Raw genomic sequence first — 24,607 nt, 5'->3', positions numbered from 1 at the left:
GAGGGAGCATAAACAAACTTTAAAATCCAGTTCTAATCAATAGAGTTCTTTAGGATGCCTTTTAGCCGTATGACAACCCCATTCTGTCTGGTGAAGAGTTATTTTAAAAAAAACACAACCACAGCCTACTTTTCTTCTGGGGTTTACCATAAAATAATTGCTCATGACCGATGATGTCTCAGATCCTACTTTCCAGTGGTTTTTAGAAAGTGAATATATGCCCCCGCCTAGGAAACAGCCCTACGGTTACCCTGCTAAAGGGGGAAGGGTCCCCTAATGTCACACAGTACACCTGCTGTGCAGGGGATAGGCGTCTTACAGAACCTCTACCACATCACTCACCCAATACAATTCCAGGTTCTGTGTAAGAAATATGGTGCTCTATCCGGGAACTCTGCTGATCAAGGGATCCATATGAGTCCCGATTATATATAGAATATCAGATGGCACTCACCACTGCAAAATGTGCTCTATATTCTTGGTTTATTGAGATCTCCACACAATGTTTCAAAGGAATTTACCCCCTTTCTCAAGTGCTCTTGAGAAAGGGGGTAGATCTTCCCAAAACATCACTCACCCCTAGTACCCTGCACAAGTGGTCAGATTCAAAAACTGACCTTAATGCAGTAAAAACGACTTCTAGCCCCCAATGCTTTTTTTAAACGTAATCGCGCCCACTTTCTCCTTTAATATGTGCATTTTAGAGAACAAAAAAATAATGTCATATACAGTATTAGTTAAAACCATGGTTTTTGCTTGATCTGTGCAGCCACACAAGGTAGCAAAGAGGGACATGCAAAAAAAAAAAAATCATCCTATTATATAAACATTTAAAAAACACAAATTAAAGTCAAATCTACATTTTTTTTACCACCAGCATACACTGTGAGGTACAAAAGTATACCAGTGCACAAAAAAAAGGGTTAACAAAACGAACAATGAAATGAGACAGGAATCAAAGAAAAAAAAATTAAGAAATGGTAAAGATGAAAGAGAAGATGAGACAGGAATCAAAGAAAAAAAAAAAATTAAGAAATGGTAAAGATGAAAGAGAAGATGTGAAAGTGATAAGCTACTAACCAGAAGCAATTTATATACTCATACCCCATATACACGAGTGCAAAGTTCTGTGTGTGTATATAAACAAAGATAATGCAAAACAGATTTCTTTATTATAGCGGCATGAAAGCAACTGATCTTTCGCCCAGCAGACAAGGGGCGAGTGAGAATGTGTGGGAATATTTTTTTATTGATAATAGGAGAGGTTGGGCTGTTTATCTTGCACAGTGAGGCTGCATAACTTGTTGCAATACTGGCCTATGTTAGTTGACCAACTATTTTAATAAACAAAAAAAATAAAAACCAACACAAAAGCCTTCTTTGAAGTTAAACCACAGTGCAGTTCCTGCACTTCTTGTTTTTCCTGAAACATATGGTGTTTTGAAAATGATGTGAACTGTTTGTTACTGAAGTCTGCAAATTGTTATTGATGTTTAGAACTCAAACTATATAGATATGTTTGAAGATGAAACCATGAATGGATGATCTAGTATTGTGTCTGGTGGTTTTGTTGATAGCAAAAAGTATTTTCTTACTGGAGGCCCTCAGTGCCTATAGTCCATATGTTCAGGAGACAAAACCAGCAACAGCCATATGTATCAGGCAGATTAATTTTGAAAGACACAAGAGGCAGTAGACACAAATAGCATATAAAATTAAAGCACAGCCGCGATTATTTCATTAAAGGTAAATGCAACATAAATATTAAGCCCAGGCCTTGGGGCAACAATAACGCTGATTTCACATGCTGCAGCTTTATTTCCTTGTGGTCTCCCTTTATATTTCTGTTCAAAAGCCTCTGGTCTTTTTTTACATGGACTAAAGCCAGTCTTGCTTTGTTCCTCATGAGTGGATAGAACAATTGATAGGAGGCTAGGCTTAGGCTATATGACATTGGTGGTTAAGGGAATCTGCAGATTAATTATTACAGTTCTATGTTTTACTCTCCTTAAAAACTGTATGTTAGATTTTGCTAAAATGCTTACTTTGATATATAATGGTTTTATATTAAATTCAAATGTAATAGAGGTAGGGGACCTGTTATCCAGAATGCTCGGTACCTGTGGTTTTCCGGATAATGGATCTTTCCAGAATTGGGATCATGATGTCTTATTTCTACTAGAAAATCATTTAAATATTAAATAAAGCCAACAGGCTGGTTTTGCTTCCAATAAGGATTAATTATATCTAAGCTGGGATCAAGTACAAGGTACTGTTTTATTATTAGAGAGAAAAAGGTAATCATTTTTAAACATTTGGATTATTTGGATAAAATGGAGTCAATGTGAGATGGACTTTCCGTAATTCAAAGCTTTCTGGAAAACAGGTTTCCAGGAAACTGACCCATACCTGTAGCTGCAAACCAAAAATGCACAGTAATCTACTTTTCTTAGATAGCAAGAAGACTGATATAATACTGACTGTCAAGATGTCATTGATGCTAGACGATCAAGAAAAAACATTGGACCAACTATTTTGGAGTGCTAGGGAACATGAAAGGAGAGTTCAGACTTCTGCCTTTCCGTCTTCATTGCAGTGTTCTATGTAGAATTCAATCCAGTTGGGAATAGTTGGCCTCCATATATAGGAAGATCCACTCATCTGGTCAAGTAAACAAACAAGTGGATGGTTGGGTTGATATGATCGTTCTGTCAATATCTGATTAGGGCCAATGATCAGATGGCATAGGGAGCCTGTGTGGATTAGTTGCCTGTGGGCCACATTAACATTCTGATGTGCTTTTGGGCCAACAACAAATTCAAGCTGCCACAATCAATAAGTGATGACAAACTCAATTTAGCCAAGAGTGACCAAGTCAAGCATCATCCCATGTATGGATATCTTAGTGTAAGATACTGTATAGCTGAATTTGTTGTAAATGAAACTTTCTACGATTAAAGTAGAAAGTGCTGGGAGGGCTTTCTATCACAATGATTATGTATGTTTAATCAACAAAAATGTTCCCTACAGAAAAATAACTTAGTTGATTCTATTCAACTTGAATGCACTGCACTGGGAAATAGTTGGTTTTTTTTTTATCTGGTAGTGCATTTCTGGTGCCACGAGAGAGATCAGGCACAAAAACAGTCACAGTCAACAGGCATTAATAAGACAGGAGAATGGTCAAACCTGTGACAGCTACAGAATATTGGAGGGATCCCAGGAAACATGACGGCCATCATGCAAGGAATTTAGAGTCAAAACGTCCTCATCTGTTAACACAAAACCAAACACCTGGGGAAATGCAGGTATTGAAGGTTAGTATGCATTGAGGAACATGATGTAGGTCACATGCAAGAGTTTGTACCGGGTACACACTGGAGAAATTAGACAATGGGGCTTTTTTTTTCCGAAGTCAAAAGTCAATGTACAAAGTTTTTTTTTAAAAAAAAGACAAAAATTATTTTGCATTTTTCACACTGCATTCGACCTTATGCAAATAGCCACAGACCTTGACATTCTTTTCACTAATACAACACTGACTACATTAGTCATACCGTGCTGCATTAGTGAGGGGTGGGCAGGGTTAGGCTGGTAAATGTCCCTCCTCCTGCGTCATTCAGAAATGCAGGGTATGAAGTGTTAGGAAGTACACCCACCTCCTAACGCTGCTCTGTTCACAGAATGGCACATTTTTTATCCAATGCTCAGAGCAGTGAGCAGCAACCATGGAGGCACCAGTGCTCAATAAGCCCTTAGCATACTTGTGTCCCCTGGGGATTGTAAATGACCCCCACTTCCTTAAAGGTGAAATATCGCAAAAATGTCAATTTAATAATCTAAACTTCAGCATACTGAAATAAGAAACTTTATAAACACAATAAACTAAAAATTCTTTACCGTTTATGAAATAATCAAGTTTATCTTCACTATCCCCCTCTCAGCAACTGTTTCTCATTATTCTGTCTTTATGCAGTAGTTGGGTGTCAGATATTCATTGACAGGTAGATCCAATATATCATATAGGGTGGCTCCTTTTTGCATAGAATATGTATTAGAGCTCACTATTAAAATCACTAGACATCATGTCTCTCTACATGCAGGATTTGTGCAAAAGGCAGTTATTTTGTTACATTTTGTTTGTACTGGAATCAGTTATTTGAGTGAGCTCTAATACATCTGCTAGGAAATGACGCCCCCTATAAGATATATTGAATCTAACTGTCAATGACTATCTGACACCTAACTGCTGCATGCAGAATGAAGAGAGACAGATGCTGAGAGTGGAATAGTGAAGATAAACTTGATTATTTCAGAAACGATGCAGAATTTTTAGTTTATTGTATTTAGAACGTTTCTTATTTTAGTATGCTGAAGCTTTTATTAAATTTTAGTTCCCCTTTAAGTCAAAAATCATTATTTTATGAACGTGTTTTGTTTTCATTTGTCAAAGACAACCAGACACTAACAGAAATGTCCATTGGGCATCAAACGCCATTAAATCTACAAACTAAAGTTAATGATGTATTCTTGGTTAAGGGCAATATGGGCAGTAAGGGATCATAGGTCGTTTAATCTGCACACTAGGTAGAAATTCTTTAAATGCTGAATTGCCTGCATCAACTGATGGACTTTCTAGTTTCAACAGAAATACTGTAGGTATATTACCTTTATTATCCAGAAAGCTTTGAATATGGCAATCTGATTTTGCAGAGACTCCTATTTGAGGAACTGACCTTTAATTTGAAGTGGTAAATGTGGTTTTTCACGGTGAGGGCGGTGAGGTTGTGAAATGCCCTGTCAGGTGATGTTGTGATACAGATTCTATTAATGCCTTTGCATATGTTAGTTAGCATATGTATTGGTGTATAGTTTATATATGTAAGTGTATGTAAGATAGATCTGTATCAGGGGTTGAACTTGATGTACTTGAAAGCCTTTTTTCAACCCTATGTTTTTCAGCTATGTAGCTGTAATTTAATTTTTGGCTGATTTGGTTTATCCCTTGAATAAGAGAAAGAAAGTATCTTGTACTCGTTAAGTAAATTGGCACGAATGGAAATGCACTCATTTTGGAAATTACTGATAGTGCCTACTTTTTCATTTTGATTTTCTGTAGAAAAGTGGCAGAAGACAATAAAGAATGCACTTGAAATAAAAAGTACACTGGGAACTCGACTGTTTATAAAAGCACTCAGAGACAAAGTACTGTATGCCACATAATGGGAATTCCTTAGATAGCCAGGTAAAATACTGTCTGTCAGTTCCCCTAACATACAGAAGGCTTTGAAGATAGATAAGATTATAATGATAAAAAAAACTATTTGGAACATGGAATTTTCTTGATTGATCACATTATTGTTAGTAATAGAATACCTGTCTTTGTGCACTAGACCTGCATGGCTGCTCAATAAAACTGCACTTTAGAATTGCACATTGTATTGCACTGGTGTCTCAAAGGAGATAATGCCTCCTGTAGCTCACTTTCCCAGTTATAGTTTCCTGTTAAATATACATTATCACAAAAACAAGATTTAAGTGGTTATGCTAGAGAGGAAAAATATTTTAGAATACTGTATTGCAAAGGGTCCCTTAACATGGGCATCAAATACCCAACTCCAATGCTTAAGCATAAAAAGCAATATGTTGTTTATTCAATTGGTCCACCAGCACCCCTATGGCCGACAGACTGTTATTTATTTATGCTAGCCAACCATGTTAGATTGAGGGTAGAAGCAGGCATTTGCCAAAAGCATGGAATCGCAGAGCCAAACACTGTGCTAAATGCCAGTTTTTTTAGGTCCAAAAATAAAAAAAAAGGTGTGGTAGTAGAAGCAGGCTAATAAGTGTTTTTTGAGGGTTGTGAAGAGGAAGTCGAGGCACAATGAGTATCTGAATGTGATTTTTAAAGAAGAAAAATAAAGGGAATGAGATCATTTAAAGAAATGGCGAATGAGAGAAAAAGAAAACAGTTATGGACTAGTCACTGTGTCAGGCCTTTATTATAACAGCTAGGAGATGCTGCTCTTATAGTACATGATGATTTGAGAACATACTTCCTGCATTATTAAATTGGAGTTATGACAGCTAGCTCCCTTTTTAGCATTATTAATGAACTATTAATGAACAGATTTAACTTGGGCATGTTGTATGTCCAATATATGAAGTATTAGTCAAATAGGGGTCCAACCAGATGCTGATTTGTACAACTAAACAGTTCAATTCCAGATCTGCCATTCGGGGTACAAGGAACTATACTATAAGGGAAATCTGTTTATAATAGCCTTTCACAAAATATGTATGTATACTGCCCATTGGTTTTAACTAATATTAATGCTTAATCTAGATGCTGCCTGTAGAATGAATGTACCACAGCCTTCTTCCTTCTAAGCATAAGAATTTGAAAACACACATTAGAGATCCTAACCACAGATGTCCCTTCTTTCTTATTGATGAGAACTGGCTAAAAGCAGAGCTATAAGATCTCAGAATGTTTCTTCCTCTTTGGTTTTTAGCTTCACCTATTGAAAACCAGCAAGTTATGTCTATGTTTCTTCCGCTTTGGTTTTTAGGCTTCACCTATTGAAACCCAGCAAGTTATGTCTATGTTTCTTCCTCTTTGGTTTTTAGGCTTTTGCAAGGTGAGTTACATTAATGACAATGAAAATAACATTAACTGATTACATACAGTGCTTATGCCCTCAAGGAGCGCTATACAAATAAAAATATACATAAATACATAAGTGCACATCTCCTTCAAGTCAGTATTATGCACCTTTGGCAACAAATAGTCTTGAGTCTGTGTGGATAGGTCTCTATCATTTTTGCATATCCAGACACTACAATTTCTTCCCATTGATCTTTGTAAAACTGCTGAAGCTGTTAGGTTGCATGGTAATGAATGAACTGAACAGCCTTTTACAAGTTCAGCCACAAATTATTCATTGGATTATTTGCTAGCCATTAAAGCACATTAACATTGTTGTTCTTAATGTAATCTTGCGTATTTTGGCTTTATGCTTGGCGGTCATCAATGGAATACAAATCTTCTCCCAAGCTACAGGTGGCATTTATATCTGCAACTGCAGATGTGGTCACACAAAAAATGGATGCAGTCATTGCTCAAAACAATGTAATTCATTACAGGTACTGTAGTTGAGTCAAATGTCGCTCCTTGCATTTCTGCATAGTGGTGCTCCATCCAAGTGCATTCATTTATTCATTCTGTTTTGGATCCCTGGCAATTTGCCTATTGGCGCTGGGGCACCCTAAAGCTACTGCTACCTTGGAAGTCGCAGAAGCTCCTAGGTTTCCGCAGCAGCTGCATCAATATATGGAATGTACTTGTCCCTAAATAATCCCTTAGAGGTGCTATTTTAATGCTGAGCGTTTGAAATTCATTAAACTGTGTCTGCACAGTTGTGTGTTTTTTGACTCATCGGCCACCATTGCGTTGTATGCGTCTCACCCTCATGGCTGTTATTACCCTGCATTGCATCTGTTGTTGTAAATGACCCTTCCGGTTTATTGCACACAGCATCAGATTTTCTCCATGATTTACAGCAGTGTCATACTGTTCCCATTTCTTAACAGTTGATTTAATAGTATTCAAAGGTTTACTTATTTAGAGGAAGGTTTCATGTATCCATCACCTGACTTGTAGTTTTCAATCGCTTTTTCACAGAGTTGTTTGGAGTGCCACAGATTATGCCACAATACTGACTCGTCAGAAGTTTGATTTTGCTGATATGCATCTACTCATATTTATACAATAATCACCTTGACTACACACAGATGATCTCCATGTAACTAATTATATCACCTTAAAATAACATCGGCTGCATTGGCAAATAAATCGGCCGCACCAGTGATGAGTTACATGTGTCATGTTAAAGGGGACTTTACATATATATATATACGTTTTCATTGCACATCAATTTAAATCACTTTGCAGAGACCTGTTTTCACTTTGACATTAAAGGAATTGTTAAGTGTAAAAATAAAAACTGGGTAAATAGATGGGCTGTGCAAAATAAAAAATGTTTCTAATATAGTTAGTTAGGCAAAAATGTAATGTATAAAGGCTGGAGTGATTTGATGTATAACAAGTCAGTCAGAACACTACTTCCTGCTTTTCAGCTCTCTTGGTTTACACTGACTGGTTACCGTGGTTACCAGGCAGTAACCAATCAGAGACTTGAGGGGGGGCCACATGGGTCATATGTGTTGCTTTTGAATCTGAGCTGAATGCTGAGGGTCAATTACAAAGTCACTGAACAGAAATGTACCATGTGGCCCCCCTTCAAGTCGCTGACTAACTCAGAGTTATAGAGCTGAAAAGCAGGAAGTTGGATTCTGGCTGTTTTATTAGACATCTGTTCACTCCAGCCTTTATACATTACATTTTTGGCTAACTAACTATATTAGAAACATTTTTTATTTTGCACAGTCTATCTATTTCCACAGTTTTTAGTTTCACACTGAACTATACCTTTAACAAGTTTATTTCTGTTGATCAGTGTCAAAGAAATTAAATCCATCGTTATTCAATGTTCTATGCAGAGAATGGCATCAGCAGATACAAGCCAGCCCTATCCTTACCACATGCTTTAAAGCATTTATAGAGCCATGCTGCAGCCTCTATCCATCTCTGCTCCCTAACTTGCCAAATGCAGGCAGTAATGCATTCCTGTGAGCATCCACAGTTCTCTGTGCTTGGAAAAGAGACCTAATTTAGCATGCAGGGCAGGGTGCAATATGCATATACATAGTGGATTGTGTACATTTTTGCACTGTGCACCCTGCTTCCCTTGTTACAAATGACCCCTAATGGGTAAAATACATGGTGGCCAAACTCTGAAGGCAGAGGGACATCAAGTCTGAGAATCCATCACTTTAACATGGAACAAGGTAAGGGAGGAATAAAATGACTCTGCTAGTCAAAGGAGGGGGACGGAGACATGCTCCCATTGACTTTTATGCAACCTTGACAGGTTTGAGATGCTGTGTTTTTATATTCGGGCTTTTTAGCCCTCTGGGTTTAATAAATTCCTGAAAAAGCCTATTATAACACAAAAAAAATCACAAATTTTTCAGATTTCGGGGAATTTTTAGTTAATAACCCCCTTAATGTTCCCCTATCTGCAACTCCCTTCTTTTCATAATGTTAAATGGGACAATTTTTCTGGGCCTACTACTCCCCGCAGGCCAATGAAAAGCAACATACTATGAGTAGCCCAGAGGGACAAAACCTTGTCGCCCTTTGTGAACTGTCCCATCTATATCAAGATCATTTGGAGTTATGTTACTGCTTTTATATAGAAAACACGAGTGCCATAAACAGTGTCCTCTATACAGTGGCTGTCTGCAGAGAACGGACTTTTGAGTGCCATTGTTCCACTGGAGTGGACCATGCAGTTTAAAATGCTTGGTATTTCATAATCAGCAGGCTCACCCTTTTACACCTTGGTCTGCCCACTACTAGAAATGGCACTTTAAGTAGATCTTGAACTCTATGTGGCAAATTTACTAAAGGGCGAATTGGCCAACGCTGGCGAAAATTCGCCAGTATGACACATTTCGGCACTTCGCTGATTTACTAACGGGCGCTGGCGTGATTATGCTAGCAAAGGAGATAGACTCTGGCACAACTTCTCACTGTAATGCCAGACGAATTTTGCTCTGGCGAAAGAGCGTTACTACGCAAATTCACTAAGTTTTTGATTTTGCTGAAGGTTACCTCTATAGCCAGACTTGCCTTCGCCACCTCAGACCAAGCGAAGTGCAATAGAATATATAGGACTTAGTCCAAAAAAAGTAAAAAAGAATTCTAAGTCCCAAAAAACGCTGATGTCTTTTCCTCTTTACAGGGTGATAGGCTGAAAAAGATAGAAATTTTTTTTTGGGGTACCCTCATTCCCCCACCCCTACATTTGATAACATATGGCACCTAAGCTATATTGTGGGCACATGTGTAGGGCATTATAACAACTCTATATAATTTTATTAAAGTTCCCTGGCCTTGTGTAGTGTAATGTATTTGCTGCAGCATATACGGCCATTGTACTTTAACTGCACGCCGTATGCAAATTAGCCAACTCTAGCGCAACTTCGAACTGCTGATTGTATTTTCGCTAGCGCAACTTCGCAAGCGTTCTGTACCCTGTGCGCAACTTCGGATTTTCGCGAATTATCGTTGTCCAGGCGAATTGTGCTTGACATATGTAGTTTTGGGTGAAACAATTCCAATTATAATCCTAGATTTTCTTTTATAATACATTTTATGATCCCAGTGCAGACCTATTCAACTAGAAACCTAGTTGGCAAATGCACCCCTCTGAGGGTCCCAATCTGTCTAAGGGCTCCCAAGAAGTTTTTGTGTAACATGATTATTTTAATACAATGCGGTCCAAAAGTATGTGGTATGTCAGATAACTAGTCAGTATACAGAAGAAGCTGGACAGCACTGTTCCTAGGTTCTAGCTGTGTGCTATGTACTAATCTGGCTGGTGGATGGCCACAAATACCCGATATCCCTTACTAAAGCCCTGCTTTGGACCTTCAAGCCACCAGAAACAGAAAGATGCCAAATTCTATTTGACTTTGAAGTATGCAGTATAGGATAGGTTAGTATAGGATATTATGTGATTGTTTCATGGGGGAAGACAAGAAATAAAAAAATTAAAAAAACAGCAATAGTTTTTTATAAAAAAAAAAAAACAGCCCACCTACCTTAAGAACAGGGAAATATACATTTTCACAATTTTCTTCTGTTGCACAATATTGCATTAAATATATCCTATCTAAATTAAGTTTGTGTGATAATTTCCTGTTTACCCCACTGCATGTTAAACCATATTTCTTCCAGTGTGTACCTCTTATTACATATTAGTCACAAAAACTGGTTCTCTGAATTCAACCAAACAAAACAATTAGCTTACAGACAGTATTAAGACATAAATGTGAGAATTAATAAAGACACACACATATGTATGTATGTATGTATGTATGTATGTATGTATGTATGTATGTATATATATATATATATATATATAGCTATAAGCACCTTCAACTTTAGTTTATATACATTATAAAAATACTAACTGCAAGAATAACAGGAAAATCAAATAGATCTCACCTCACAGTTCTCCTGGATTCTCTCCTCTTTGGTTGACTTTGGGATAGTTACAACACCATTCTAAAGAGAGAAAGTTGTTACGTCATAATAGTATTCATTCTGGGTAATGTGCAACATTATCAGCATTTTTTTGCATGCAGCCATCCTCAAAATAGCCTACAATTAACCAATATGGCAATCTTAGGAAGTAGTGTTCTGTTCTGTTAGACATCCAGTCACTCCAGCCTTTCAAGCTTACATTTTTGGCTAACTATATTAAAATGGAAAACCGAACCTGGTTATGGTACTTCACAAGCAATTACATCTTAGGTGGACTTGTGTCATTGCTGCCTGTCCAGTCTTAGTACCATGTGGGAATTCATTTAAATTGGATAAGTGGTAATACATTCTTTAAAGCAATAAACAGCTACACCCAGGGTAACTTCAAGTAGGTATTCATCTATGTTTTGTTCAAAGAAAGGTTCTTCCAAAAAACTAGGAAACTGCACTGCATATGCAACAACCAAATGAAAGTTATACCTATAACAGAATAGATTGGTCCCCTGGCTGAATATATAGGAAATTTTGGATAGTGCCTCATACACTATTAGGGCAAATGAATCCAGGAAAATTACTAATATATAACTCAAAGTCTTTTAGCTTTTCTCCAGGGGTCTCCTAGCTGCACCCACTCACTCACAGCCCTCCTTTTCAACAGGTGATCCCACCACCTGAACTGGCCTTTCAGTCTCACTAAACACAGCTCCTGATATGCTCCATATTTACTCACACGACAGGGAGAGATATACCTTCCAAGCCACTATGCCACATGTTACAAATTGCTCACCTGGATACTCCAGCGTATACAGATTTGAGCTGGGGTTTTCCCATAATTCTTTGCAATTTTCTGAATTGTAGGGTGATTCAGGGCTTGTCCTTTGGCCAGGGGACAGTATCCCCCAAATACAATATTATTCCTTCTACAATAATCAACAAGTTCCTGTGGTTTTTGAAATGGATGATACTCAACCTGTGGAAAAAAATAATTAATGATGCAATCCTATCAATATCAATCATATCAATATGGGTGTATGTGTGTGCGTGAAAATGATAAATGCCTTATCATCAAGAGAAAACACTGGTAGTAGGCTCATCACTCATTAAGACGGCTAGTTTTAGAACTTTCTATGCATTTGTCCAGCACCTCAAAAGGGGCACTTAGCCAAAAAATCTGTTTTTACATTCTGCAATAAACAATATTTACATTTTGCCCTCCAACTTCTACTGTATTACAACTAGCACCTCCCCACAACTATAATCAAAGGCTGTAAAATAAACAATCCCCTTATCTCTAACCCTGCCCTAAAAATACAAAGTAGATAGATACGTACATAATGGGAAATGATGCGAGAACAACAAATATATGTTCAGCTGGGCCATAGTTTTAGGCCTCTGCTTTCCTACATTGGGAGAGCTCCACTTAATTTGTTGTCCAGTGACCTCATTGTTTTGTAATTACAGAGGAATTTGCAGGAATAATAACATGTGGAAAGTAGTCAGGAGTATGTAGCTCTGAACAGTTCTTTCCCAGTAATACGGAAAGTTGGTCATTTCCTGTTTCATATCTTTAGTACAACACACGACAATGGTGTGAAAACAATGAGCTGGCTGGGGCTCAAGGAGAGTGGGAGTGCAACTAATAGAGAAACTGCTAAAATTTGTAGCAATGAAAGCAAAAGAGAGTGATTTTTACTCTTAATTGAAAATTCTCCTCTGAAATATGAATATTTGTACAACTTTGTTGACACATGATGTCAGAATAACATTATATTCCCAGTATTTCCTAACATCCTTTCAAGCTGTCTAATAAACAACTGTAAGCTACAAGACCTTCAAAAGATACGCCTGTTAGAAGGCCCTTTCCAAATCAAACCTCCAATTAAGAGAGGTAACTTTGACAGGACTATAAATGAAAGACACATTTTACATTCTTCTCTAGAGGGGCCTTTGATCCGTGAGCTTTGCAGGTCTCTGCCCACTATTCCTAAAGTTAGAATTAAAGTCCTCATTTTTGGGGGGGTTTGTGGGATAATTCTATTTACATAGCAGTAATTGCCCAAATACCTTCTGGCTTATAATGGTTTTCATTGCATTTACGTTTCGTTAAAGGATTTTACTGTACCTTTTAAGTAAACCCACTCATCTGTTTGTTAAAGTTCTATTACATAACCTGCCTATCTCAGCAATAATTCTTCTAACTTGGTAAATTTAGTACGGTATCTAGTAGAATTAAGTCAAAGGCAACTGACCATTTAACATTCTTCTTGAAAATTCTTCACTTCAACTCAGTTGAAACGTTTTCAAGAAAAACTTTAAAGGGGTTGTTCATCTTCAAATAACTAGTTGTTTTCAGATAGATCATCAGAAATAACAAATTTTTCCAATTACTTTCTATTTTCTATGTGTCACTGTTTTTCTAATATTGAAGTGTAAAGTGTAATTTTTCGCCTTCTAAAGCAGCTCTGGGAGGGGGGTCGCCGACCCTGTAAACTGTTCTAACTTGATACATTTCTTATATTTGTCCCTGCTGAACAGAATCTCTGAGTTTCATTAAAGGCAGCTGTTAGAATTGATACAATAGTTGCTAATACGCCAGCGATGCTGCTGAGTAATCAACTAAATGTTGCAAAATTGTAACAATGTAGAGTTAGCGCTTGAATTACTGAGCTGCCAGACTGAAACATCAGAGATAGGAACATTCAATTTTAAGTTGGATTTTGCAAAAACAGTAAAAAATAAATAATGGAAATTAATTGAAAAGTCTTTAAACTGAACTGAAAATATTGTTTCGGAAGGTGAACAACCCCTTTAAGGGGCAGATTTATCAAAATAAGAGATTAGAACTCCCCACGGAAAAACTCACTCACTTTCTATTCATTCATAGGGGATTTTTCAAACTGTATTTATCAATGGTGTTCACCATTTGAAATATATGCTTTTAAAAATCCCATAGGAATGAATAGAAAGTGAGTGAGTTTTTCTGTCCTAATCTCACATTTTGATAAATTTGCCTAAATATGTCCGGCTGACTTTGACTTAATTTATTGTGCATTTATAAAGCACAAAGATATTCTGCATCGCTGTATGAAATCCCATACAAACACTAATCCATAATAGAGGTATAGAGGACCCTGCTCAATAGAGTATACAATCGTTTACAAGAAAGGGGACCCAGACAGGTAATTTTCTCAGTGCAACTCCATTAAACTTTAAAATGCAGTGCTAACCTGGTTAAGGTGAGGTACAACATAGCAGTCTTCCTTCAGTTGATCCAAGTGATGGATTAGAAAGTTACTAACACCAATAGAGCGACAAATTCCTAAAAATTAATAACAGCATAAATGGTCAGAATATGTATATGGTATTTAATCATTTTCTAACACAATAAACCTACAAGTTTGCAGTTAACTGTGAAACCGTTGCAAATGCTAAATGCTTACTTTGCCAATATTAAAGGTTTTACATGGCTTTTTTGTATTGAGCAAACCAAAGGTAGTCCTTGGTTGTAGAGATGCTCACTTAAATACTATTGCTTTGCAAAGCCAAGCAAGTATTCTACCAATTATTTTAAGTACACTTTAAACACAGCCTCTTTGGAGATTATTATTATTTTATTATTATTTAATTTGACTGGCTACATTTTAATAATTGTTTGCTGAATGAACTACTGTATGCCCATGGGTTAATGAATATTTAACCTAATCATAATTCAACATGAGATACAGAATAAATATATAGTTTGCTTATCTGCCATCTGATTATATGCATGTTCAAACTGAATTTTGTGCAGCCCCTGCTCAGTTTATTCCTTTATATAGCATATGTTTTAAGTAGCATATGAATATGAACCCAGTGCACAAAAAAAACCTCCCAAACAGAATTTCATCTATTGTTAGAAGTATCAGGAGTCTCATCTACTTACACTAGAACTTTCAGCTCCCCATTTCAATTTTTAGCATTGTTTTTCCCGTATATAGGAAGAGGGCTAAAGCAGACAGAATATCGATTACCTCTACTAGTGGTAGCCATTAAAGCACCAATACTCCCCAGATCACCCAGAAGCTGTTGGTAGCACTTAAAAACACAATAAGCCAGTGTAAGCCAGGTGCTTCCCATTCAACTGAATGCTCACTGATCACTGTTTTACTTGTAATTTACAGTAGAAACAACCTGGGAATCTATATTTTTATAGCATTCATACTATGCTCACTCTTCACACTGCCCCATTTATAAGACTTTAATAAGACTTTTAAGCTGGCCATAGATGTAAAGATCTTTAAAAGATCTTTTTGTTATCGTGAAACCACCATTATCTCGAAACGATCGTTTAAATGTACGATTTGTCCATCAACTTAAAGACACTTTCAGGCAATATTGCCAGGAAAACTGAAGGTAGCTGCCTGCTTGGCCCTGCAAACATAGATAGATTGCACTGGAACCGATAACATTTTTTTAACCTGGCTGATCAATTGTACGATCGTTCGATTTCCACTAACTTCACGATTATTTGATGAATTGGTCGGATTGCACTGAAATCGATCGTTCACCGACGAAAGATCTTTGCGTCTATGGGGACCTTTACATATTGACAAATCTGAAGTCCTTCCAACCCACATTAGCCTGTAGGACAGTGTAGGAGGAAACTAGAGTAACCATAGTAAAATTAAAAGAGGTAGAACATACAAACCCCTTGCAGACAGTTCTCAATACATAATCAAACTCAGGACCCCAGCACTACAAGGTAGAAGTGCTACCCACTGAGCTGTGCTGCCCATAAAGTTACTTTGTTTCTGCCTAGACGCATTGTAGATGGTTTAAAGAATAAGGGCAGGCACTCGCAGAGACCAGTCTTCCAGGCAGGCTTGTCAAAACATATAGTATTTTATTGTAGAACTCAAGGATACATACAACCTCACCGCCTTCCGTGTTACATATCTCTCAGATACTTAATCATAGGCTCTCTCAGATACTTAATCATAGACTATGATTAAGTATCTGAGAGATATAAAACACGTATGGTGGTGAGGTTGTATCCTTGAGTTCCAAAATAAACTACTATATGTTTTGACAAGCCTGCTTGGAAGACCGGTCTCTGCTAGTGCCTGCCCTTATTCTTTATATGGTGGTCCGCTCCCTAAGCTGAGGGTTCAGGGCAGTGCACCTGGACCTCCCTTCAAAACTGGTGAGTTCTACAAGTACCTAAGAATTTTTCTACGTTTTCCTGACTACTATCAACAATAGCGTGTGATTAATATTGCATAGTAGATGGTGTCAAATATTTCTTAACCCTTTAAGTGCCAGCAGAATTTCACATTTTGGTTACGCGAAATGCCAGCCGTTTTTGAAACATTTTGTGCTCTCTCACTTTAGGGGCATTTTCTGAGGGGAAACCTATAGTTTACCTAGGAAAACTATACATTGTTTTTTTCGGTAGAAACTGAGCTTTCTAAATCTGCCTGAGTTTTCATGTATTTCCACCTGTGCAAAAAAATTTATAGTGCTAAATACCAAAAAAAAATGAAAAATTACCATTTTTCATCGTATATCAATTTATACCAGAAAAATATTTCATTTTACGGATGAAAATCCAACTGATTTGGAAAGCCTTATGTCTCTCGAACGTGCCAATACCAGATATGTATAGTTTTAGGGAGATTTAGGATTTCTGTACAGCAAAAACTCCCGGCAGTATATTACCGAATTTTGAAAGCACTAAGGCAGAAAACGGCATGCTTTAGATTCCAAGGCAAAAAAATCCTGAAACCGTAGGTTTACCCCAGAAAACCATACATTTTTGAAAAGTACACATTCTGCCGATTACAAAATGGGTAACTATGTCTCTCTACTCCCAACTACCAAACATAAAAGCTTGTCTGAACATAGCGGTTTTTCAACAAAAAATTCAAAATTCTGAAAAATCATTTCAAAGGTTTTATTTTGCTGCTCCGCATATCCCAAACTATATTAGGTACCAAGAAAAAGCACCTGAAATATGATTGCCAGGGGTCCACTGAACAATTTGATACCCATTATGCATAGGTTTACCAAAGTATCTGGCATTTAGAGACACCAATATGAAGTTAGCACATCCAAATTGTTCAGGACTTTACTTCAGCTACTGAGAAATCAACACATTGACTGCATTTTTTGTGGGGTAAAAACACAGAAATATATGTTTACCCCCCAAACCCATATATTTTTGGAAAGTACACATTCTACTGAATCTAAAATGGGTACCCATGTCTTTCTGCTCCAAACTACTGAGTCGCAAGGCTTTCCCACAATTGTCGGTTTTGGTGAAATATCTGAAAATTTCCTCAAAGCTTCAACTTCCCAGCACCATATCGCCCATGTATCATTATGTACTAAGAAAAAGCACCCTAAATATGATTGCCAGGGTTCCTCTGAACATTTTGGTGGTCATTGTTCATAAGTTTACCAAAGTATCTGGCATTTAGAGGCCCCAAAATGAAGTTAGCGCATACAAGCAGTCCCGTGGGTAACTTCAGCTAATGAAAGATCAACACATTGACTGCATTTTTGTGGGGTAAAAACACAGAAATATATGTTTACCCCCCAAAACCCATATATTTTTGGAAAGTACACATTCTACCGAATCTAAAATGGGTACCCATGCCTTTCTGCTCCAAACTACTGAGTCGCAAGGCTTTCCCACAATTGTCGGTTTTGGTGAAATATCTGAAAATTGCCTCAAAGCTTCAACTTCCCAGCACCATATCACCCATGTATCGTTACGCACCAAGAAAAAGCACCCTAAATATGATTGCCAGGGTTCCTCCAAACAGTTTGGTGGCCATTGTTCATAGGTTTACCAAAGTATCTGGCATTTAGAGGCCTCAAAATGAAGTTAGCGCATACAAATAGTCCTGTGGGTAACTTCATCTAATGAAAAATCAACACATTGACTGCATTTTTGTGGGGTAAAAACACAGAAATATATGTTTACCCCCCAAACCCATATATTTTTGGAAAGTACACATTCTACTGAATCTAAAATGGGTACCCATGCCTTTCTGCTCCAAACTACTGAGTCGCAAGGCTTTCCCAAAGTTGTCGGTTTTTGGTGAAATATCTGAAAATTGCCTCAAAGCTTCAACTTCCCAGCACCATATCACCCATGTGTCATTACGTACTAAGAAAAAGCACCCTAAATATGATTGCCAGGGTTCCTCTGAACATTTTGGTGGCCATTGTTCATAAGTTTACCAAAGTATCTGGCATTTAGAGGCCCCAAAATGATGTTAGCGCATATAAACAGTCCCGTGGGTAACTTCAGCTAATGAAAAATCAACACATTGACTGCATTTTTGTGGGGTAAAAACACAGAAATATATGTTTACCCCCCAAAACCCATATATTTTTGGAAAGTACACATTCTACAGAATCTAAAATGGGTACCCATGCCTTTCTGCTCCAAACTACTGAGTCGCAAGGCTTTCCCACAATTGTCGGTTTTGGTGAAATATCTGAAAATTGCCTCAAAGCTTCAACTTCTCAGCACCATATCACCCATGTATCGTTATGCACCAAGAAAAAGCACCCTAAATATGATTGCCAGGGTTCCTCCGAACAGTTTGGTGGCCATTGTTCATAGGCTTACCAAAGTATCTGGCATTTAGAGGCCCCAAAATGAAGTTAGCGCATACAAACAGTCCCGTGGGTAACTTCAGCTAATGAAAAATCAACACATTGACTGCATTTTTGTGGGGTAAAAACACAGAAATATATGTTTACCCCCCAAACCCATATATTTTTGGAAAGTACACATTCTACTGAATCTAAAATGGGTACCCATGCCTTTCTGCTCCAAACTACTGAGTCGCAAGGCTTTCCCAAAGTTGTCGGTTTTGGTGAAATATCTGAAAATTGCCTCAAAGCTTCAACTTCCCAGCACCATATCACCCATGTGTCATTACGTACTAAGAAAAAGCACCCTAAATATGATTGCCAGGGTTCCTCTGAACATTTTGGTGGCCATTGTTCATAAGTTTACCAAAGTATCTGGCATTTAGAGGCCCCAAAATGATGTTAGCGCATATAAACAGTCCCGTGGGTAACTTCAGCTAATGAAAAATCAACACATTGACTGCATTTTTGTGGGGTAAAAACACAGAAATATATGTTTACCCCCCAAAACCCATATATTTTTGGAAAGTACACATTCTACAGAATCTAAAATGGGTACCCATGCCTTTCTGCTCCAAACTACTGAGTCGCAAGGCTTTCCCACAATTGTCGGTTTTGGTGAAATATCTGAAAATTGCCTCAAAGCTTCAACTTCTCAGCACCATATCACCCATGTATCGTTATGCACCAAGAAAAAGCACCCTAAATATGATTGCCAGGGTTCCTCCGAACAGTTTGGTGGCCATTGTTCATAGGCTTACCAAAGTATCTGGCATTTAGAGGCCCCAAAATGAAGTTAGCGCATACAAACAGTCCCGTGGGTAACTTCAGCTAATGAAAAATCAACACATTGACTGCATTTTTGTGGGGTAAAAACACAGAAATATATGTTTACCCCCCAAACCCATACATTTTTGGAAAGTACACATTCTACAGAATCTAAAATGGGTACCCATGCCTTATTGCTCCAAACTACTGAGTCGCAAGGCTTTCCCAAATTTGTCGGTTTTGGTGAAATATCTGAAAATTGCTTCAAAGCTTCAACTTCCCAGCACCATATCACCCATGTGTCATTACGTACTAAGAAAAAGCACCCTAAATATGATTGCCAGGGTTCCTCTGAACATTTTGGTGGCCATTGTTCATAAGTTTACCAAAGTATCTGGCATTTAGAGGCCCCAAAATGAAGTTAGCGCATACAAACAGTCCCGTGGGTAACTTCAGCTAATGAAAAATCAACACATTGACTGCATTTTTGTGGGGTAAAACACAGAAATATATGTTTACCCCCCAAAACCCATATATTTTTGGAAAGTACACATTCTACAGAATCTAAAATGGGTACCCATGCCTTTCTGCTCCAAACTACTGAGTCGCAAGGCTTTCCCACAATTGTCGGTTTTGGTGAGATATCTGAAAATTGCCTCAAAGCTTCAACTTCCCAGCACCATATCACCCATGTGTCATTACGTACTAAGAAAAAGCACCCTAAATATGATTGCCAGGGTTCCTCTGAACATTTTGGTGGCCATTGTTCATAAGTTTACCAAAGTATCTGGCATTTAGAGGCCCCAAAATGAAGTTAGCGCATACAAACAGTCCCGTGGGTAACTTCAGCTAATGAAAGATCAACAAATTGACTGCATTTTTGTGGGGTAAAAAACAGAAATATATGTTTACCCCCAAAACCCATATATTTTTGGAAAGTACACATTCTACAGAATCTAAAATGGGTACCCATGCCTTTCTGCTCCAAACTACTGAGTCGCAAGGCTTTCCCACAATTGTCGGTTTTGGTGAGATATCTGAAAATTGCCTCAAAGCTTCAACTTCCCAGCACCATATCACCCATGTGTCATTACGTACTAAGAAAAAGCACCCTAAATATGATTGCCAGGGTTCCTCTGAACATTTTGGTGGCCATTGTTCATAAGTTTACCAAAGTATCTGGCATTTAGAGGCCCCAAAATGAAGTTAGCGCATACAAACAGTCCCGTGGGTAACTTCAGCTAATGAAAGATCAACAAATTGACTGCATTTTTGTGGGGTAAAAAACAGAAATATATGTTTACCCCCCAAAACCCATATATTTTTGGAAAGTACACATTCTACCGAATCTAAAATGGGTACCCATGCCTTTCTGCTCCAAACTACTGAGTCGCAAGGCTTTCCCACAATTGTCGGTTTTGATGAAATATCTGAAAATTTCCTCAAAGCTTCAACTTCTCAGCACCATATCACCCATGTATCGTTATGCACCAAGAAAAAGCACCCTAAATATGATTGCCAGGGTTCCTCCGAACAGTTTGGTGGCCATTGTTCATAGGTTTACCAAAGTATCTGGCATTTAGAGGCCCCAAAATGAAGTTAGTGCATACAAACAGTCCCGTGGGTAACTTCAGCTAATGAAAAATCAACACATTGACTGCATTTTTGTGGGGTAAAAACACAGAAATATATGTTTACCCCCCAAACCCATACATTTTTGGAAAGTACACATTCTACAGAATCTAAAATGGGTACCCATGCCTTATTGCTCCAAACTACTGAGTCGCAAGGCTTTCCCAAAGTTGTCGGTTTTGGTGAAATATCTGGAAATTGCCTCAAAGCTTCAACTTTCCAGCATCGTATTGTCCATGTATCATTACCAGCATAAAGCATCCTAAATATAAACATAGGGGTCTACTAAACAGTTTGATACCCAATGTGCATAGATATACCAAACTATGTGGCGCACAGAGACCCCCAAATGACAATATGTATAGACATTTTCACGGCTGACGCGCTGGCTGCTGCAATATAACCACCCGGTGTGTGTATTATGCGACATTAGCCCACCTAACAGTACAGAGACCCCAGAAAACCATATATTTTCAGAAAGTACACATTCTGACGAATCCAATATGGGTAAATAAGTGTTTCTACTGCAAACTGCCAAACTGCAAAGCAATGCTGAACATAACGGTTTTTATCAAATTTCGGAAAATCATCACAAAGCTTGAATTTTACCCCATTATATGCCACACATTTCGTAACGTATCAGCATAAAACATCCTAAATATGAACGCCAGGGGTCTACTGAACACTTTGATGCCCAATATGCATAGATATACCAAACTATGTGGCGCACAGAGACCCCCAAATGCCAATAGTGTATATACATTTTCACGGCTGACGCTCTGGCTGCTGCAATATGAGCACCTGGAGTGTGTATTATGCGACATTAGACCCCCCCTAACAGTACAGAGACCCCAGAAAACCATATATTTTCAGAAAGTACACATTCTGACGAATCCAATATGGGTAAATAAGTGTTTCTACTGCAAACTGCCAAACTGCAAAGCAATGCTGAACATAACGGTTTTTATCAAATTTCTGAAAATCATCACAAAGCTTGAATTCTACCCCATTACATGCCACACATTTCGTAACGTATCAGCATAAAACATCCTAAATATGAACGCCAGGGGTCTACTGAACACTTTGATGCCCAGTATGCATAGATATACCAAACGATGTGGCGTACAGAGACCCCTAAATGACAATAGTGTATATACATTTTCACGGCTGACGCGCTGGCTGCTGCAATATAAGCACCTGGTGTGTGTATTATGCAACATTAGACCCCCCTAATAGTACAGAGACCCCAGAAAACCATATATTTTCAGAAAGTACACATTCTGACGAATCCGATATGGGTAAATAAGTGTTTCTACTGCAAACTGCCAAACTGCAAAGCAATGCTGAACATAACGGTTTTTATCAAATTTCTGAAAATCGTCACAAAGCTTGAATTCTACCCCATTATATGCCACACATTTCGTAACGTATCAGCATAAAACATCCTAAATATGAACGCCAGGGGTCTACTGAACACTTTGATGCCCAGTATGCATAGATATACCAAACTATGTGGCATACAGAGACCCCCAAATGACAATAGTGTATATACATTTTCACGGCTGACGCGCTGGCTGCTGCAATATAAGCACCTGGTGTGTGTATTATGCAACATTAGACCCCCCTAACAGTACAGAGACCCCAGAAAACCATATATTTTCAGAAAGTACACATTCTGACGAATCCAATATGGGTAAATAAGTGTTTCTACTGCAAACTGCCAAACTGCAAAGCAATGCTGAACATAACGGTTTTTATCAAATTTCTGAAAATCGTCACAAAGCTTGAATTTTACCCCATTATATGCCCCACATTTCGTAACTTATCAGCATAAAACATCCTAAATATGAACGCCAGGGGTCTACTGAACACTTTGATGCCCAATATGCATAGATATACCAAACTATGTGGCGCACAGAGACCCCCAAATGACAATAGTGTATATACATTTTCACGGCTGACGCTCTGGCTGCTGCAATATGAGCACCTGGAGTGTGTATTATGCGACATTAGACCCCCCTAACAGTACAGAGACCCCAGAAAACCATATATTTTCAGAAAGTACACATTCTGACGAATCCAATATGGGTAAATAAGTGTTTCTACTGCAAACTGCCAAACTGCAAAGCAATGCTGAACGTAACAGTTTTTATCAAATTTCTGAAAATCGTCACAAAGCTTGAATTTTACCCCATTATATGCCCCACATTTCGTAACTTATCAGCATAAAACATCCTAAATATGAACGCCAGGGGTCTACTGAACACTTTGATGCCCAATATGCATAGATATACCAAACTATGTGGCGCACAGAGACCCCCAAATGACAATAGTGTATATACATTTTCACGGCTGACGCTCTGGCTGCTGCAATATGAGCACCTGGAGTGTGTATTATGCAACATTAGACCCCCCTAACAGTACAGAGACCCCAGAAAACCATATATTTTCGGAAAGTACACATTCTGACGAATCCAATATGGGTAAATAAGTGTTTCTACTGCAAACTGCCAAACTGCAAAGCAATGCTGAACATAACGGTTTTTATCAAATTTCTGAAAATCGTCACAAAGCTTGAATTCTACCCCATTATATGCCACACATTTCGTAACGTATCAGCATAAAACATCCTAAATATGAACGCCAGGGGTCTACTGAACACTTTGATGCCCAGTATGCATAGATATAGCAAACTATGTGGCGTACAGAGACCCCCAAATGACAATAGTGTATATACATTTTCACGGCTGACGCGCTGGCTGCTGCAATATAAGCACCTGGTGTGTGTATTATGCAACATTAGACCCCCCTAACAGTACAGAGACCCCAGAAAACCATATATTTTCAGAAAGTACACATTCTGACGAATCCAATATGGGTAAATAAGTGTTTCTACTGCAAACTGCCAAACTGCAAAGCAATGCTGAACATAACGGTTTTTATCAAATTTCTGAAAATCGTCACAAAGCTTGAATTCTACCCCATTATATGCCACACATTTCGTAACTTATCAGCATAAAACATCCTAAATATGAACGCCAGGGGTCTACTGAACACTTTGATGCCCAATATGCATAGATATACCAAACTATGTGGCACACAGAGACCCCCAAATGACAATAGTGTATATACATTTTCACGGCTGACGCGCTGGCTGCTGCAATATAAGCACCTGGAGTGTGTATTATGCGACATTAGACCCCCCTAACAGTACAGAGACCCCAGAAAACCATATATTTTCAGAAAGTACACATTCTGACGAATACAATATGGGTAAATAAATGTTTCTACTGTAAACTGCCAAACTGCAAAGCAATGCTGAACATAACGGTTTTTATGAAATTTCTGAAAATCGTCACAAAGCTTGAATTTTACCCCATTATA

At 38.1% G+C, this 24,607-nt stretch overlaps 1 protein-coding gene across 3 annotated transcripts in view; it reads right to left on the bottom strand.

The window, feature by feature from the left end:
* The window catches only part of XB5731323.S (uncharacterized XB5731323 S homeolog), an 83,494-nt gene that overhangs the window by 23,891 nt on the left and 34,996 nt on the right, over window positions 1-24,607 (bottom strand). The window contains exons 4-8 of one of the 3 annotated variants that reach the window (XM_041591348.1): window positions 14,404-14,495; window positions 11,964-12,146; window positions 11,138-11,197; window positions 3,190-3,294; window positions 2,341-2,661 (exon numbers count right to left, since the gene is read on the bottom strand). In XM_041591348.1, the coding sequence (XP_041447282.1) occupies window positions 3,199-3,294; window positions 11,138-11,197; window positions 11,964-12,146; window positions 14,404-14,495 (431 nt within the window). In that variant the 3' untranslated portion in view covers window positions 2,341-2,661; window positions 3,190-3,198. 3 annotated transcript variants of the gene reach the window in all.

The sequence above is a fragment of the Xenopus laevis genome, chromosome 4S (assembly GCF_017654675.1).
Source record: "Xenopus laevis strain J_2021 chromosome 4S, Xenopus_laevis_v10.1, whole genome shotgun sequence".
Classification (NCBI taxonomy): domain Eukaryota; kingdom Metazoa; phylum Chordata; class Amphibia; order Anura; family Pipidae; genus Xenopus; species Xenopus laevis.
The sequence above is the reverse complement of the archived record's forward strand: the minus strand, read 5'-3'. Positions and strand labels throughout refer to the sequence as shown.